Source organism: Verticillium alfalfae, genomic scaffold (assembly GCF_000150825.1).
Source record: "Verticillium alfalfae VaMs.102 supercont1.11 genomic scaffold, whole genome shotgun sequence".
Taxonomy (NCBI): Eukaryota; Fungi; Ascomycota; class Sordariomycetes; order Glomerellales; family Plectosphaerellaceae; genus Verticillium; species Verticillium alfalfae.
The window spans coordinates 1168560-1182091 of NW_003315028.1; the positions used below are offsets into that span (position 1 = coordinate 1168560).

Sequence of the window (13532 nt, forward strand, 5' to 3'; positions counted from 1 at the left end):
CCTTCTGCGAGAGCGTCGAGGCCGGCCACAGCGCCCACGGCGACCAGGCCCAGATCGCCCAACGGCTCGGCATCACCCGCCCCAGGGTCCGCATGGACAGCCAGAGCAAGTACGGCAGCATCGCCCGCGGCGCCGGCGACATTTACCTGCGCCTGCCCGTCAGCGCCTCCTACCAGGAGAAGATCTGGGATCACGCCGCCGGCGACCTCATTGTGCGCGAGGCTGGCGGCCACGTCACCGACATTGCCGGCCAGAGGCTCGACTTCTCCGTCGGCCGGACCCTCGCCAAGAACAAAGGCGTCGTGGCTGCCCCTGCCGCCGTGCACGCCGAGGTGCTCAAGGTTGTGCAGGAAGTGCTGAACCAGAAGACGGCGGCGTAGATGTCACGAGGAACAGTTCCATATAGAAGAACAATGAAATAGAAACAAAGAACAAAAACGATGTCGAGCATTGTAAGATGCGAACCAAAAAAAAAACAAGCGTGGTGTGACAATAGTATACACATCTGCATATGGTGGGACAAGAATACACAGAGATACACGGCCCAAGCCAGCTGCGGGCCAGACCACACTTGCACCACACAGCTCTCCCTCCCTCCCCTGTCCTTCTCCTTCTTCTCCTCCGTTCTCCGCTGCTGCCGCTGCTGCTGCATTCCTGTGTCTTGGCGACTCGTCTATTTGATCTTCTTCTGCTTGAGCTTGATCGTCTGGTCGTTGACGAATACGCCCTTGCCCTTGTAGGGCTCCGGCGGGCGGTACTTGCGCACGCGGCCCGCGAAGCTCATAATCTCCTCGCGGTCGATGCCCTCGATCAAGATGCGCGTCGGCGTCGGCGTCGTGACCGTGACACCCTTGGGGATCGGCTCCTCGATGGGGTGCGTGAACGCCGAGCTTGAGGCAGAGGAACAGCTGGCCGGGGAACGTCGCCTTGCCGCCGCGCTGCTCGACCGACGCACGGTAGCCCACGCCCACGAGACGGAGGACCGCCGTATGGCCCTCCGAGACGCCAATGATGTAGCGGTTGAGGTACGCCCAAGTTGTGCCTATGTTTCCATAACAGAAGAGCCGAGTCAGTCTTTCCGTCTTCTCGCCGGGCGAAGAAAAAAAGGGGGGGTGGCGGTTGTTTGAGAACGGGAAGAGGATACGCACCCCACATCTCCTTCTGCTCCTTCACCGTGTCGTCCTCGATTGTGAGGGTGGCCTTTCTCGCCTCCGTGTCGTGATCAATCTTGAGGAAGGGGGGGATCTCGAGATCAAGCTTTCCTGTTGCCAGACAAGCTTCGTCAGCTAAATGGTCCCATCGTGCCATACACCACCTCCTGGGAGCTCAAACCCACCCAAAGGTCCTGACACGGATACCGTCCGCTTGGGAATCTTCAAGTATGATGTCGCATCTCGCTTCACTCTGGGCTCGCCAATGACGATTTCGACGCCGGGAGGGATCGAGAGAGGCGTCCGGCCGAGCTTCGACGACCGATTCGTCGATGCAGAGAATTGTCGTCGCGACGTCGTCTGGAAGGCGGGAACGAGGAAAGTGGGTAATGAAACGGATGGCGAGGACCCTAAGGCCTGCCTCAAGGCTAACCCTCGGCCTGGAGCGAACATGATGGGCAATTGGGCTGGATAATCAACACGTCGACTGTTCGCGTTTGCGTTCGAGGCATCGAGAGACGAGTTCAGAAGCTTTTCGCCGGCTTAGTCATGGGTACATGCACAGACCACAGTTTGGCTCCTTGTTGAGACCCAGTCTTTCACGGCCCCCGGAACCTCCAGAAGACAGGGCCGAGAGACATATTACAACTCTGATGGCTGTTGCGCTGGCACGTTTCTGGTATCACTCATCGCATGGTTGATCATAGTAACGTGTGTGCAGATGTGACATTGCATGAATAAAATTGTGATGTAGTGTCGTACTTTTTATTAAGACGCCACTCACACTACTAAGAGGTATATGTAGAAGGCCCCCGTATCGGTTTCTTGGCCACAGGCCCGAATTGAAAGTCCACATTTTGGACCGATCGCTTGTCACCGCGCTTGATCATCAATCGCCATAGCAGAAGGACTGCATAGCAATGCATCGAGAGAAGCCATCTAAGGCTCCTCGTCGAGAGGAGCCTCCTCCTCGTACTCCTCCTCCTCCTCATCGACACCGGCATCCTGGTACTGCTGGTACTCCGAAACAAGATCGTTCATGTTGGACTCAGCCTCAGTGAACTCCATCTCGTCCATACCCTCACCAGTGTACCAGTGAAGGAAAGCCTTGCGCCGGAACATGGCAGTGAACTGCTCGCCGATACGCTTGAAGAGCTCCTGAATGGCGGTGGAGTTACCGACGAAGGTGGAGGACATCTTGAGGCCACGGGGAGGGATGGAGCAAAGGGCGGTCTGGACGTTGTTGGGGATCCACTCAACGAAGTACGAAGAGTTCTTGCTCTGGACGTTGCGCATCTGGTCCTCGACCTCCTTCATGGCGACCTTGCCACGGCTGGTGGAAAGAGATTTGTTAGAAAAGAGCAAATTAGGCCGAGCTGAGGGGGGTGGTAGAGCTTACAAAATGGCGGAGCAGGTCAGGTAGCGACCGTTACGGAAGTCAGAGGCGGCCATCATGTTCTTGGGGTCGAACATCTGCTGAGTGAGCTCAGGAACGCTGACGGCACGGAAAGAGTGCGAGCCGCGGCTGGTCAGAGGGGCGAAGCCGACCATGAAGAAGTGGAGACGGGGGAAGGGAACCATGTTGACGGCGAGCTTGCGGAGATCGGAGTTGAGCTGGCCGGGGAAACGAAGCGAGGTCGAGACGCCGGACATGACGGCGGAGACGAGGTGGTTCAGGTCGCCGTACGAGGGGTTGGACAGCTTGAGGGTGCGGATGCAAATGTCGTAGAGAGCCTCGTTGTCAATGCAGAAGGTCTCGTCGGAGTTCTCAACGAGCTGGTGAACGGAGAGGGTGGCGTTGTAGGGCTCGACAACGGTGTCGGAAACCTTGGGCGAGGGAACGACCGAGAAGGTAGCCATCATGCGGTCAGGGAACCCCTCACGGATCTTGGAGATCAACAGAGTACCCATACCGGCACCAGTACCACCCCCAAGGGAGTGGGTGATCTGGAAACCCTGGAGGCAATCGCAGCCCTCACCTCACGGCGGACGACATCGAGAACCTGATCGACAAGCTCGGCACCCTCAGTGTAGTGACCCTTGGCCCAGTTGTTGCCGGCGCCGGACTGGCCGAAGACGAAGTTGTCGGGGCGGAAGAGCTGGCCGAAGGGACCAGCACGGACGGCGTCCATGGTACCGGGCTCGAGATCGACGAGGACGGCACGGGGAACGTACTTGTTGCCAGAGGCCTGCCACAAAAAAAAAGCCATGAGCAAATGCTGCTGAGAGATATCCATCGGACCGTTTTATTGACATACCTCGTTGAAGTAGACGTTCATGCGCTCGAGCTGGAGCTCGGAAGTGCCGTTGTAGCTGTCATCACATCAGTACCCGGTCTACAGAAAAGAAACGACCCGTTAGGGTTTTGTGACTGGAGGGGAAAGCATACACGCCATTGCTGTCGAGGCCGTGCTCGCCAGAGATGTTCTGCCAGAAAGCAGCACCGATCTGGTTACCCTGTTCATCGAAACATTAGCCCCGCAAATCGAAAATAGGCAGTAGTACTGGAAATAACTTACGCACTGGCCGGTCTGGAGGTGAACCTAAGAGTGAGGAAAACCAAGGTCAGCTCATGGACTTCAGGAGGTGTGTAGTATGGTCAGGTTTGACGTCGTCTTCGCGTGTCGTCGTCTTCGCGTGTCGTCGTCTCTCGCGGGCGTGGTCGGGACAACGTGGTTCGGGACTCAGCGGGGTAGAGTTCAGGGGCGGCCGAATGGGTGGGAAAGATACGCGTCGAGTGTTGGGCTGGAATGGGAATGACTTACAATCTCACGCATCTTGATTTTGGGAAGGCTGAGGAAGCTGAACGACGATAGGCAAGGCTGGGAAGAGCTTGGAAGCAGAGAAGAGCTTCAGGAAGACGCGGGTGGGTGGGACGTTGAGGGAGGTTAGGGGGAGGGAAGTGGTGTTGATTTTCGGGGTCGGAAGGTGAAAGTGATTTTGTTCACCGCCATGGACTGGGCACGTAGAGGAAGGGGCAAACAGGGGGGTGCGCTGCAGTGCTGCGTTGGTCTCGCTTGTTTACCTGGGAGGGACTGTGCGCGCGACTGCCCAAAGTGGCATGGTCAGGCCCAACAGCAGCTAATGCCAGTTCCGGGAGAGGCGTGATTGGCGCCCACCCCATGATGGCCCCCGCATTGAGAGCTTCAAGCGCCGAGGAGGGGTCTCCATCAACTTCATTTGCTGCCCGAGAACATTGGCCTGAGGATTATGGCGATCAAGACGTCCAATATCTGACAGCATCGCAGCCGAAAGCAACAGTGGCAACCGATTGGGATGTGAGTAGCATGTTAAGCCGGCGGTGAGGAAAATAAACACCAAGATTGCAAACACTTCTGTGGTCTTATCGGACTCGAGTGAGAAGAGCGAACGTACAGTGTATCAACGAGGGTCGAGCATCTCATTCATGTCTTAGTCAGGCCTCATTTCCATTCGCCTGATGATCTACCTGCAACTATCCTTAATGGGCCTTGACGACACCAGCAGCGTCCGCCTGCGCAGCGATACGCTTCTTGTACGCCTGAACGTCTCCCGGGAACTTCTCCACGGTGCCGGCGTCGCAGACCCATAGCGACGTGCACACATTCTGCAGCATCGTCACGTCGTGAGACACCATGAGGACACCGCCCTGGAACTGGTTCAGCGCCTCGGAAAGAGCATCCATAGCCTCGATATCCAAGTGGTTAGAAGGCTCGTCAAGAACCAGGATCTGAGGGTTGGTCAAAGCGAGGCATGCGAAAGCGACACGCGACTTTTGACCACCAGACAGGAGACCCATCTTCTGAAGACCCGTAGTACCCTTGATACCAAACGCGCCGAGCTGCCGCCGGTATTCCTCGTCCGTCTTGCCAGGGTAGTTAGCGGCCATGAAGCTCACAGCGCTTGTGGTAAGATCCAGTGCGTCGACGTGATGCTGAGCGAAAAAGCCGACCCGAAGACGAGGGTGCTGCGTGATGATACCTGTTGTTGGTGACAAGCGGCCGATGAGCAGCTTGAGAACTGTCGTCTTACCAGCGCCGTTGGGACCAACAATGCCGATACGCGAGTCTAGCTGAACGTCGAGGTCTACGTTGCGAAGCAAGATCTTGTCGGGTGAGTAGCCAAATGTCACACCAGACATTTGGATAATGGGCGGCGACAACTTCTCGACATCTGGGAAGATGAATTTGACGCTGTACTCTGCTTCGGGCGGTTCCAGTACGGGCATCTTCTCGAGCTTTTTGATACGGGACTGCGCTTCAGACGACTTGGCGGCATTGTAACGGAATTTGTCGATGAAGGCCTGCAAGTGAGCGCGCTGGGCCATTTGGTTCTCGTATTCCCGCTTCGCTGTCTTCTTTCGCTCCTCTCTTGTGGCATAGAATGTGTCGAAGTTGGCACCGCGGTAGTAGTCCAGGCGTTGTGAGTGTTGGTGGATGACGTCGGTCGCAATTTCGTTGAGGAAGGCCCTGTCGTGACTGACAACAAGCACAGTACTCGGGTATCCTTGGAGGTAGTTGGCAAGGAAGGTGATGGACGGAACATCCAACATGTTGGACGGTTCGTCGAGAAGGAGGAGATCAGGCTCGCAGAACAGCGCACGCGCCAGAGCCAGACGCATCCTCCAACCACCCGAGAACGTCTTGGTCGCATACTGCTGGCGTTCAGCGGAGAAACCAAGACCAGCCAGAATGCTCGCAGCACGCGGCTCGGCCTTGTCTGATTCCATCTCCGCGAGCTTGGCCTGGATGTCACCGAGCCTCTGGTCCTGAACTTCGCGATCCCTATCAAGCTTGGCGGCATCAGCAGACGTGTCTGCCATGGAGCCTCGCTGAGATTCAATCTCTGCAAGCCTTTCAGTGATTTCCTGTATCGAGTTAGTTCTACTCAGCTGTAGTCTCTGGGCATGTTGGCTTACCGACTGCTCCTTGAGCAAGACTTTACGCCACACGTCAGCGTCGAGCACGGCCTGCAGCGCAGGTGTGTCATCTCCCGTGATCTAAGCACACGTTAGCAGAGTCAAAAAGTCTCTAATGACTTTCAGCTTACCTCCTGCTCAACGTGAAGAATCGAGATATGAGGGGGAATGGGAAGCTCTCGCCGCGCCAAAGCGCGTAGCAATGTCGATTTACCAACACCGTTGTTACCAACCAAACCATAACGGTGTCCATACGCCAGGGTGAAGTTGGTATCGGTAAGAATACGGAGGCCACCAATAGAGACGTCGATGTTGTCCAGCTTGATGTCCTTGGTCTTGCCTGCGCCTGCCGAAGCTCCGAGCTGCAAGGGGTTGACAGCCATGTAGAACTCTTCGTAAGACTGGGTGGACTCCGGCTGCTCAAGAAGCTTCGAAGCTTCGTACTCGACAGTCTTGAATGTCTTCTTCTGCTGCTTGGCAGCGATTTTGCGCTCTGCTTTTCCAACTTCTTCCTGTCGACCTTAGACTCAACCTTACGTACGTTGGCGGATTCCAGATCAACAGCTCCTGTCGACACAGCCAGTGTCGACGACATGTTCCTAGCGGACCCGACATGAACAGTCTGGTCGAGGCGCTTCACAGCAGAGGGCCCTTTTCGTTCAGAGCCATTGGCAGAGCTGTAGGTGTTTACCCACTTCTCCACCAACTGCTCAATCTTCTGCTGGAGCTTAGCATCTGGGTTCCCGGAGGCGGAGATGAGCAGCTGGGTGATCGCCAACGCAGCCTCGGAGAGTGGAGAGTCGGTGGCGTCCTCGTCGGCGTAAGCGGTTGAGGCATGAGACAGATAACCCACAGAGTACTCGGAAAGTACAGGGTCGATATTGGGGAGGACGTTTCTGATTTCGGCCTCCATTCTTATGACGATGGTTTGGTCTCCCAAAGCTTATTGGATTGAACAACTTCTTGCGTTCTGCAGACGGGTTGCGAAAGGAAGACTGTGAAAGTCTTGCCTGTCAAATCCCAATATCTTGTTTGATGGAGGCTCAAACGCAATACTCAGCAACCATTTTCCTTTCCACAATGAATCGAAAGGGTGAGGTTGACTGTGAGATAAGCGATAGCGGCTGAATATCGGGTGAGATGGGGCACGAGCGCGGGGTTGAGAGATCATCACGTGTCATTAACAACGGAATCATTTCAGTGATAGATGCCCTGGAACATACCTACAATTGAAGAGAGAATACATGGGCACAAACATTCTCAATCAGAGTAGACATCACTCACGCCTACCTCACCATGATTCCAAGAAAAATTGTGCGAACACATGCGAGAGCGGCATGCTCTGAGGGTTCAATCGTAGCAGCCTGCATGGACCCTGAGGCTGGTACTCAAGGGCAAGTCATCCTAGCATCATCATGCAAAAGTTCGGGCGAACAATCTTGTTTCATGATTTTGACTGTATTGTGCGACAACGAGATGTGCCTGGCGCTACAGCTCAGCACTCCTGAAGCTTGTCATCCGGTGACCGGCGGGTGCTCCAGTTCAAGCAAGTAAGTCAGATCCGTAGGAAGCACGCATCCCTCGACAACCAACCAATGCAGGCGGAAGACTGCAAGATGATGGTCCCGAAGATTACAAAGGATTGGCTCAGGGTCCCAGACAAGTTATACGGCCGCCGGCCGGGCGTCAGCAGCAAAGGGGTGTTCCGATGCAGATAAAGCTCGTCAACAACAGCCCGTTCCAATGAGGGGATGGCGATCAGCTTTACCTGAAGCGGTACCCCACTCGAGCTGAGGATTGTCAGCCAATCCTACTGTCAACCAGTGTCAATAAAAGTTATTGCGAAATGGCGGGACGCCAACAGTGAGCTGAGCCGCAAGGCGGGCAACCCAGGCCGCCACGGCGGGCGGATGGGCCCCTCTATCTCCATCTGACGTGATTGAATACTCCATTGCCCTGTGCCGTCCACCCCCTATGCTCCGGACACAATTACGTGACAAAGACCAGGTGCTTATTAGCCCGTACATCGTCCACTGTTTGGATCGGCCAAGATTAGCGAACGCGTCAGGTTCGCGTGCCGATAGCCTGCTTTCGACACATGACCGCGTCCCGGCACGCTAGAAACACGCGATTTACAGGGGTCTGATGTCGTGCGCCGGCCAATCGCTTGCAGGCGACATGTCAACTTAACGACCTTGAGATGAGTAAAACTTCGGGTAAGCAGCGAAAGGCCCATTGTCAAGGTCTCCTTGCATGCTGGCCCGTCAGCGTCAATTCGCCATCCGCACCGACCACGAAAAAAATTCTGCGTTGACGCTGCAGCTAAGATGAAAGTCCCAGCCGCGGGCTTGCGCTTGAAATGGGTTTGTTGACTTATTGTCAAGAGTCTTCTACGTTTACGCCTGATGTTCTCCCCTGCTTGCTACGCTGGCAATTGTTGAGCCACAAACACAATGTGAAACAAACCGTGGAGAGTCGGTGTGTGTGTGTTGACGGGCTGGCACGGCAACGAACTCTCCATTCTAACCCCAGAGAATGATGCAAAGCCGTGGATGCATTTGGGGATGCATTTGGCAGCATCCGGGGGTTTCTTCTCCATGCACAAACGCGTATGCAGCAGCAGGCGGGGGCCCATCGTTATGACAAACACGAAAAGTTGGACGCAACACATGTAAGAGACGTCCTGCAGGAGCTCCTCGTCCCTCACTAGATTGACTGCTGCAGCTGCCGATGTCCCGTAAGCTCCAAGGCAAGCTCGTAGCAGCATCGGCAATGCCGAGCTTGGCTCCTCTCACGCCTGGCTTGCTAGTCGAGAGCTACCGGAGAGAGTGCGAGAGCTACAGAGCGACCGATGGGAATTGAGGTGATTTCTCCCCACCCTCCACTCCAGCTTGACACCGGCGTCCGAGGATCATGGTGCGGCGTTGCGCGAAGCCAGGTTTGGGGGCCTAGGTTAGCAGCTCCAACGTCACCAACACGTCGTAGCGCATGGCTAGAGGCGACGCTAGACGAAGCAGATCCCTCACAGTGGGAAGCCTAGCCTTCGACCCCTCTGTTCATCGCCCGACGATGAAACCGGGAAAATAACCAGGCAGGTAGATAGGCATTGGGATCACGAGGGATCAAAGGCAGTCCAGAGAGAAACCCGAATTTAGCCCTCTGCGACCTAGGCGCGACACAACAGGCGGAGCGGCAAGCAGCAGCTAGACGGTGCATGCCAATCCCTTGTCAAGCACAGCATGCCGCAGGGCTCATCAATATGTACATGGGGGAGACGAGCGTCCTCCTGCGGTATCACCATAATGTTCGCCTATGCGAAGCCACGCCCAGAGTCAAGCTGAAGCCAGGCATGGTCCAACAATGCGCGCTACTGGGTAGGCAAAAGATACTGTCTGCTTGCCCAGGACTGGTTATTTGATCTGGCCTTTGTCATTTAAAGTTCTCCAGATCTTGCCCTAGCCAACACCGAGGGACAATCCGAGGGGCGCCAGCAAGGTGAAGTGGCGGAAACATGACAGGACAGTAGTAGTCGGGACCTTTCGTCGGCGCGCGGCTACACACTTGCAGTCAACCACCAGTCATGCAACAGCTGAATTCTTGTTGACTGCTTGTAGCCACTGGTAGATTGACCACGCCAGCTCAAAGTCGAGGAGGGGTCGATGGAACCAGACAGACCATTGTCGCATGTCGCCGGGCCGGATGGAACAGCAATATAACAAGGCGACATGTAAGGACTCGGTCAAGGTCGCAGTCTGGGTATATCGTTGTTGATATTCGTTTCGACGCAAGGAAGCCAATACCAACGTGCCTTTCAAGTCTGCGCCATGCACACGGTACGCGGGCGTGCCTGCCTGTAGCGCACTGGTGGACCGGGAAATGCAAGGAATGGCCCTCTGATCCCGCAGCAGTGTGCCTGTCGGACAAAGTCAGGTTTAAGCCCCATGTTCCGCGCGTCTGAGAAACAAGAGGTTCCCTGCCTCTTCTCGACATGGCTGACGAAGAGGACTTGGGGGAGCCATTTCTCGACCGACTAGCCGAATTATGCTTGGTGAGGGTGACACGAACGAGACAAACTCGCCAGCGCAGCGAAGCTGTGCCGTAGTCTCAGAATGTGAGTAGCCATCCGACCATGTTGCCATGCTGTGCAAGCACCCCAGCACGTCCATCCTGGGGAAGGCACTGTTGCAGGCTTCTTCTAGCTGGGGGCCTTCGCCATGATAAGCTGAAAGGGGAAAATGTCGGCCATTTCATCCTTGGGTACAAGGCATCCAGTCATCTCGCCTTGGCCCGCCTTCAGAGCATGGCCCCTCCACCCCCCCCCCCCCCCTCCCATTCTTCACAGGCCACCCCCTGCTGGCGGGCTGGACTTGGACCGAAGGACTACCTCCCCAGGCCCAGGGTCGGGGCCTTGCTTGCCTGTCGTGTCCAGTGGACGAAAAGCCGGTCCAGTGAGATGATAGGTCTCAGCCAACGGCGCTAGGATTCTTAGATCGATGCCCATCTCGGCTTGTTTTGGGAGGAGGAGAAACAAAAGCAACAAGAGGGCGCGCAGACCACCGAGACCAGGGCCGACATGGTCGTAGTGTGGGCCCTGGTCCGACCTGAAGCGTTGGCGTCGATGTCGGAAGAGCAATGTCAACAACGTTAAACCATCGAGACGTGGTCGGGTGTCCGGATCGAGGCATGTAGAAGGGGCTTGGGGAGGTGCAGATGACGGGAGCGGTGGAGGTGGAGGTGGAGGAGGGAAACCATCGATAGATGGCAGCATGCTGCTTTGCACTGATGCTGACAGTTCTCTGTCGAAGTGAGCGAGTGGTCCCCCCCCCTTTCCCCGGAGGTGCGTGCTGTCTGCTTGCTGCTTGCCGACTTGCTGCTGTTTACATTGGCCTATCTGGGTAGGAGCCGTCAGGCAGGCTGGCGCTGGGTGACAGTCAAAGCACGGCATGCTGCACTAGGTTATGTACAAGGCAAGGCACATCATGCTGTACAGGTCAGTACAAGTAAATCGTACATGGGGGTGCATCTCATATGCAGCTGCTTGTAATACATACGTGGAAAACTGGCTTGGCTGGCAGTAGAGAGATGCAAATGCATTTCCCAGCAGGCATAATAATTAATTACCCCCCGATTTGTGGACGGAAAGGAAATTACAGGGAAAAGCTTAGCGCCCCCCACCTGCCTTGGCTTGCGGCTTGCGTGCGGCCTGCCGCCAGGCAGAGCAATGGAAAGCGGGCAGATGGACCAGGTCCAGAGACACCACATGTCGCCCAGCGTGCCCTGTGCACACCCGTCTTGGAGCGGCGCCTGGCCCCCCTCCCCATCTGCTCCCCGCTCCAGCGAGTCAACCTGCTCGCCCGCGCTCGCCTAAGCGCGATCCCTACAGCGCTCATCTCCAGCGCTCCAGCGCCTGCCGTCATTCGTATCCACTGTCCAATTACATGCTGCTCGCACCTTGCTCTGGTGTAGGTACCTTGGGTAACCAAGTGAGGTACTTGCACTACCCGGCCGGTACCTACATTCTCCTGCTGCCCTGAGCATGACGGCCCTGGCTGGCTGTTCCCTCCCTGGCACCAAGCACGAACAGGCTTGCAGGCTTGTAAAGCGCACCAGCCAACAGAGCAGACAACGGGAACAGTGACGGAACGCCCCCCCCCCAAGTCTGGCCCATTGCATCCGTAAGGTAAGTAGGCATCTTTGTCTCCCGTTCCCCGTCTCACCTCGGCCAGCTCGTCTCGTCTCCCTCCCCTACCGACTGCTGGGTATCTTGCCTTCCCATACCTGACCACAAACACACGCTTGCACCCATGCAGCACTGACTGGGTCGGACGACTGAATCTCCCCAGTTTCCACTAACCTCCACCCTGCGAACGACCTTCTTCTCACGCTTTTCTCTTTCTTGGGCTCTCGAGCAGTCCAGTCAACTCTCTCTGCAAAACCATCCCTCTCCCACCCTCTCTCCCTTTTCCTCTCTCCTCCTACCCAAACGGAGGGTGGTGGTGTTTTTGGCCTGTCCTCTCGTTCATTGATTGGGCCCTGTAGGCATTGGCTTGCCTCTCTGTCGGTGTCACTGTAGGGTTGTTTTGTTTTCCCTACCCTACCGATTTCTCTCGACACCTTCAACCCCCCAACCCCCCCCCCAGTGTTGAAACCAGCCAAAGGACAAAGGAGACGGTCTTTCCTTGCAGCTCGAATCCATTGAGACCAACCAGCCTGTCTCTCGCATACCTGGTACGACCGAACACGACGACGAACGACACGGGATACGCTTTCTCTTCTGCAACTTCATGCCTTGATCATGCTTCGTTCGTCTCTCGACAACAAAGACACACGCTTCGTCCGCATGCTTTCTCCCACTGGCTCCGTTGCCTGAGTCGTTCCGCTCAGCAAATATGCAGACGGTTCCAAGTGTACGTCGAGATGTTCCCCTGCACCATCGCTCTGGTTCGATTGATCATGCCAGCTAACCCATCACTCAACAACAGCTCGTTGGATCCGGTGCTGCGCTTGCTGCAGCTGCCTTGGGTCTGGCATTTGCTGAGCCAGAGCCCCAACCAAGTCCTCCTCCGACCTCGACCTTGAACAGAAAACGGGCGTACACCAACTACGATGGCCCTTCCTACAACCCTCGCCTGAGCAGCGCACCTGCTTCCTCTCGCCCAGGGACCAGCTCTGCAAGCCTGAACCCTCCCGCCGAGGTGTTTCATCCCAGCTCCCTCCCCGATGCATCCTTCTCACCCACAACTGCAAACACCCCCCGCCCTCATCGTCCCACGAGTAGCACCCAACTTACGCCGCCCAAAGTCAGCAGCCGAAGGCAATCGTTTGTTCGCCAGGCCGACGGCATCGTGGCCCCCACGGCTGAGGACTCGCGTGACTCCGTCTCGTCCAATGGCTCCTGGATGAGACGCCTGTCATTGCGACCGCTCTCACAACACGGTAGCCTTCGCTCCAGCGCTGGCCCTGAAACGCACTCCATTGCCTTCTCCCATGGATCCTCGGCCCCAATTCTGTCGCCATCAGGCACATATCAGACCCCGCTGCCTCCAAACAAGTTAGTGAAGCGCGCTCCTTCTGCTCATCAGAATGGAGCGGGCGATGCGGCGCCGCGCCAAGTCGCACCTCCCGTCCCTCCGCCGCCCCGCCACTAGCCATCAGCGATCGGCAACTTTGCAGCGAAACCAGCTAGACTATGACTCGACCGAGGGTTTGGAGGCCCAGCAATATTCACTCGATCGTTACATGCCAGCGCAAGATGTTTTGTCTCTGTCGCCGGTCGAGCCCTACCCCCCTCCCCGAGCTGCTGAACCATCGCGCTGGACCTCCCTGTTTCATTCGCGAACCATTAACGTACCTGTCAGTAGGACGCCGGACCGGTTACTCGAACCCGGAGCGGCGCCTCTATCCAAACGACTACGTGTCTTTGTTGAGGATAAGAATAACATCTATCTTGTCCGAGCTAGCGTGGTCAGCACTACGCCTGGCAC

The 13532-nt window shown here is 56.3% G+C and overlaps 6 protein-coding genes across 6 annotated transcripts in view; 2 read left to right on the forward strand and 4 right to left on the reverse strand.

Annotated features, from left to right (window-relative positions):
- Positions 1 to 380, forward strand: part of VDBG_08179 (3',5'-bisphosphate nucleotidase) — a gene marked incomplete at both ends in the record, with an annotated part of 1119 nt that extends 739 nt beyond the window's left edge. Inside the window, one exon of the mRNA XM_003001874.1 lies at positions 48 to 380. Coding sequence (XP_003001920.1) covers positions 48 to 380 — 333 coding nt within the window. The remainder of the gene's footprint in view (positions 1 to 47) is intronic.
- Positions 381 to 673: 293 nt separating this feature from the next.
- Positions 674 to 1604, reverse strand: VDBG_08180 (mitochondrial 54S ribosomal protein YmL16; the record flags this gene model as incomplete). Its single annotated transcript, XM_003001875.1, has 3 exons — positions 674 to 1042; positions 1174 to 1262; positions 1337 to 1604. 3 exons carry the CDS (start codon positions 1602 to 1604, stop codon positions 674 to 676), a joined length of 726 nt encoding a protein of 241 aa, XP_003001921.1.
- A 1259-nt stretch (positions 1605 to 2863) lies between these two features.
- On the reverse strand, positions 2864 to 4021 carry VDBG_08181 (tubulin beta-2 chain; the record flags this gene model as incomplete). The annotated part of the gene is made up of 5 exons (XM_003001876.1): positions 2864 to 3340; positions 3410 to 3464; positions 3541 to 3608; positions 3671 to 3694; positions 3917 to 4021. 5 exons carry the CDS (start codon positions 3926 to 3928, stop codon positions 3047 to 3049), a joined length of 453 nt encoding a protein of 150 aa, XP_003001922.1.
- Positions 4022 to 4611: 590 nt separating this feature from the next.
- On the reverse strand, positions 4612 to 6961 carry VDBG_08182 (GCN20; the record flags this gene model as incomplete). The annotated part of the gene is made up of 4 exons (XM_003001877.1): positions 4612 to 5997; positions 6049 to 6129; positions 6180 to 6560; positions 6590 to 6961. 4 exons carry the CDS (start codon positions 6959 to 6961, stop codon positions 4612 to 4614), a joined length of 2220 nt encoding a protein of 739 aa, XP_003001923.1.
- A 3423-nt stretch (positions 6962 to 10384) lies between these two features.
- Positions 10385 to 11716, reverse strand: VDBG_08183 (predicted protein; the record flags this gene model as incomplete). The annotated part of the gene is made up of 2 exons (XM_003001878.1): positions 10385 to 10994; positions 11565 to 11716. 2 exons carry the CDS (start codon positions 11714 to 11716, stop codon positions 10385 to 10387), a joined length of 762 nt encoding a protein of 253 aa, XP_003001924.1.
- A 721-nt stretch (positions 11717 to 12437) lies between these two features.
- VDBG_08184 (conserved hypothetical protein) overlaps positions 12438 to 13532 on the forward strand; it is a gene marked incomplete at both ends in the record, with an annotated part of 3506 nt that continues 2411 nt past the window's right edge. Inside the window, 3 exons of the mRNA XM_003001879.1 lie at positions 12438 to 12455; positions 12531 to 13172; positions 13231 to 13512. Coding sequence (XP_003001925.1) covers positions 12438 to 12455; positions 12531 to 13172; positions 13231 to 13512 — 942 coding nt within the window. The remainder of the gene's footprint in view (positions 12456 to 12530; positions 13173 to 13230; positions 13513 to 13532) is intronic.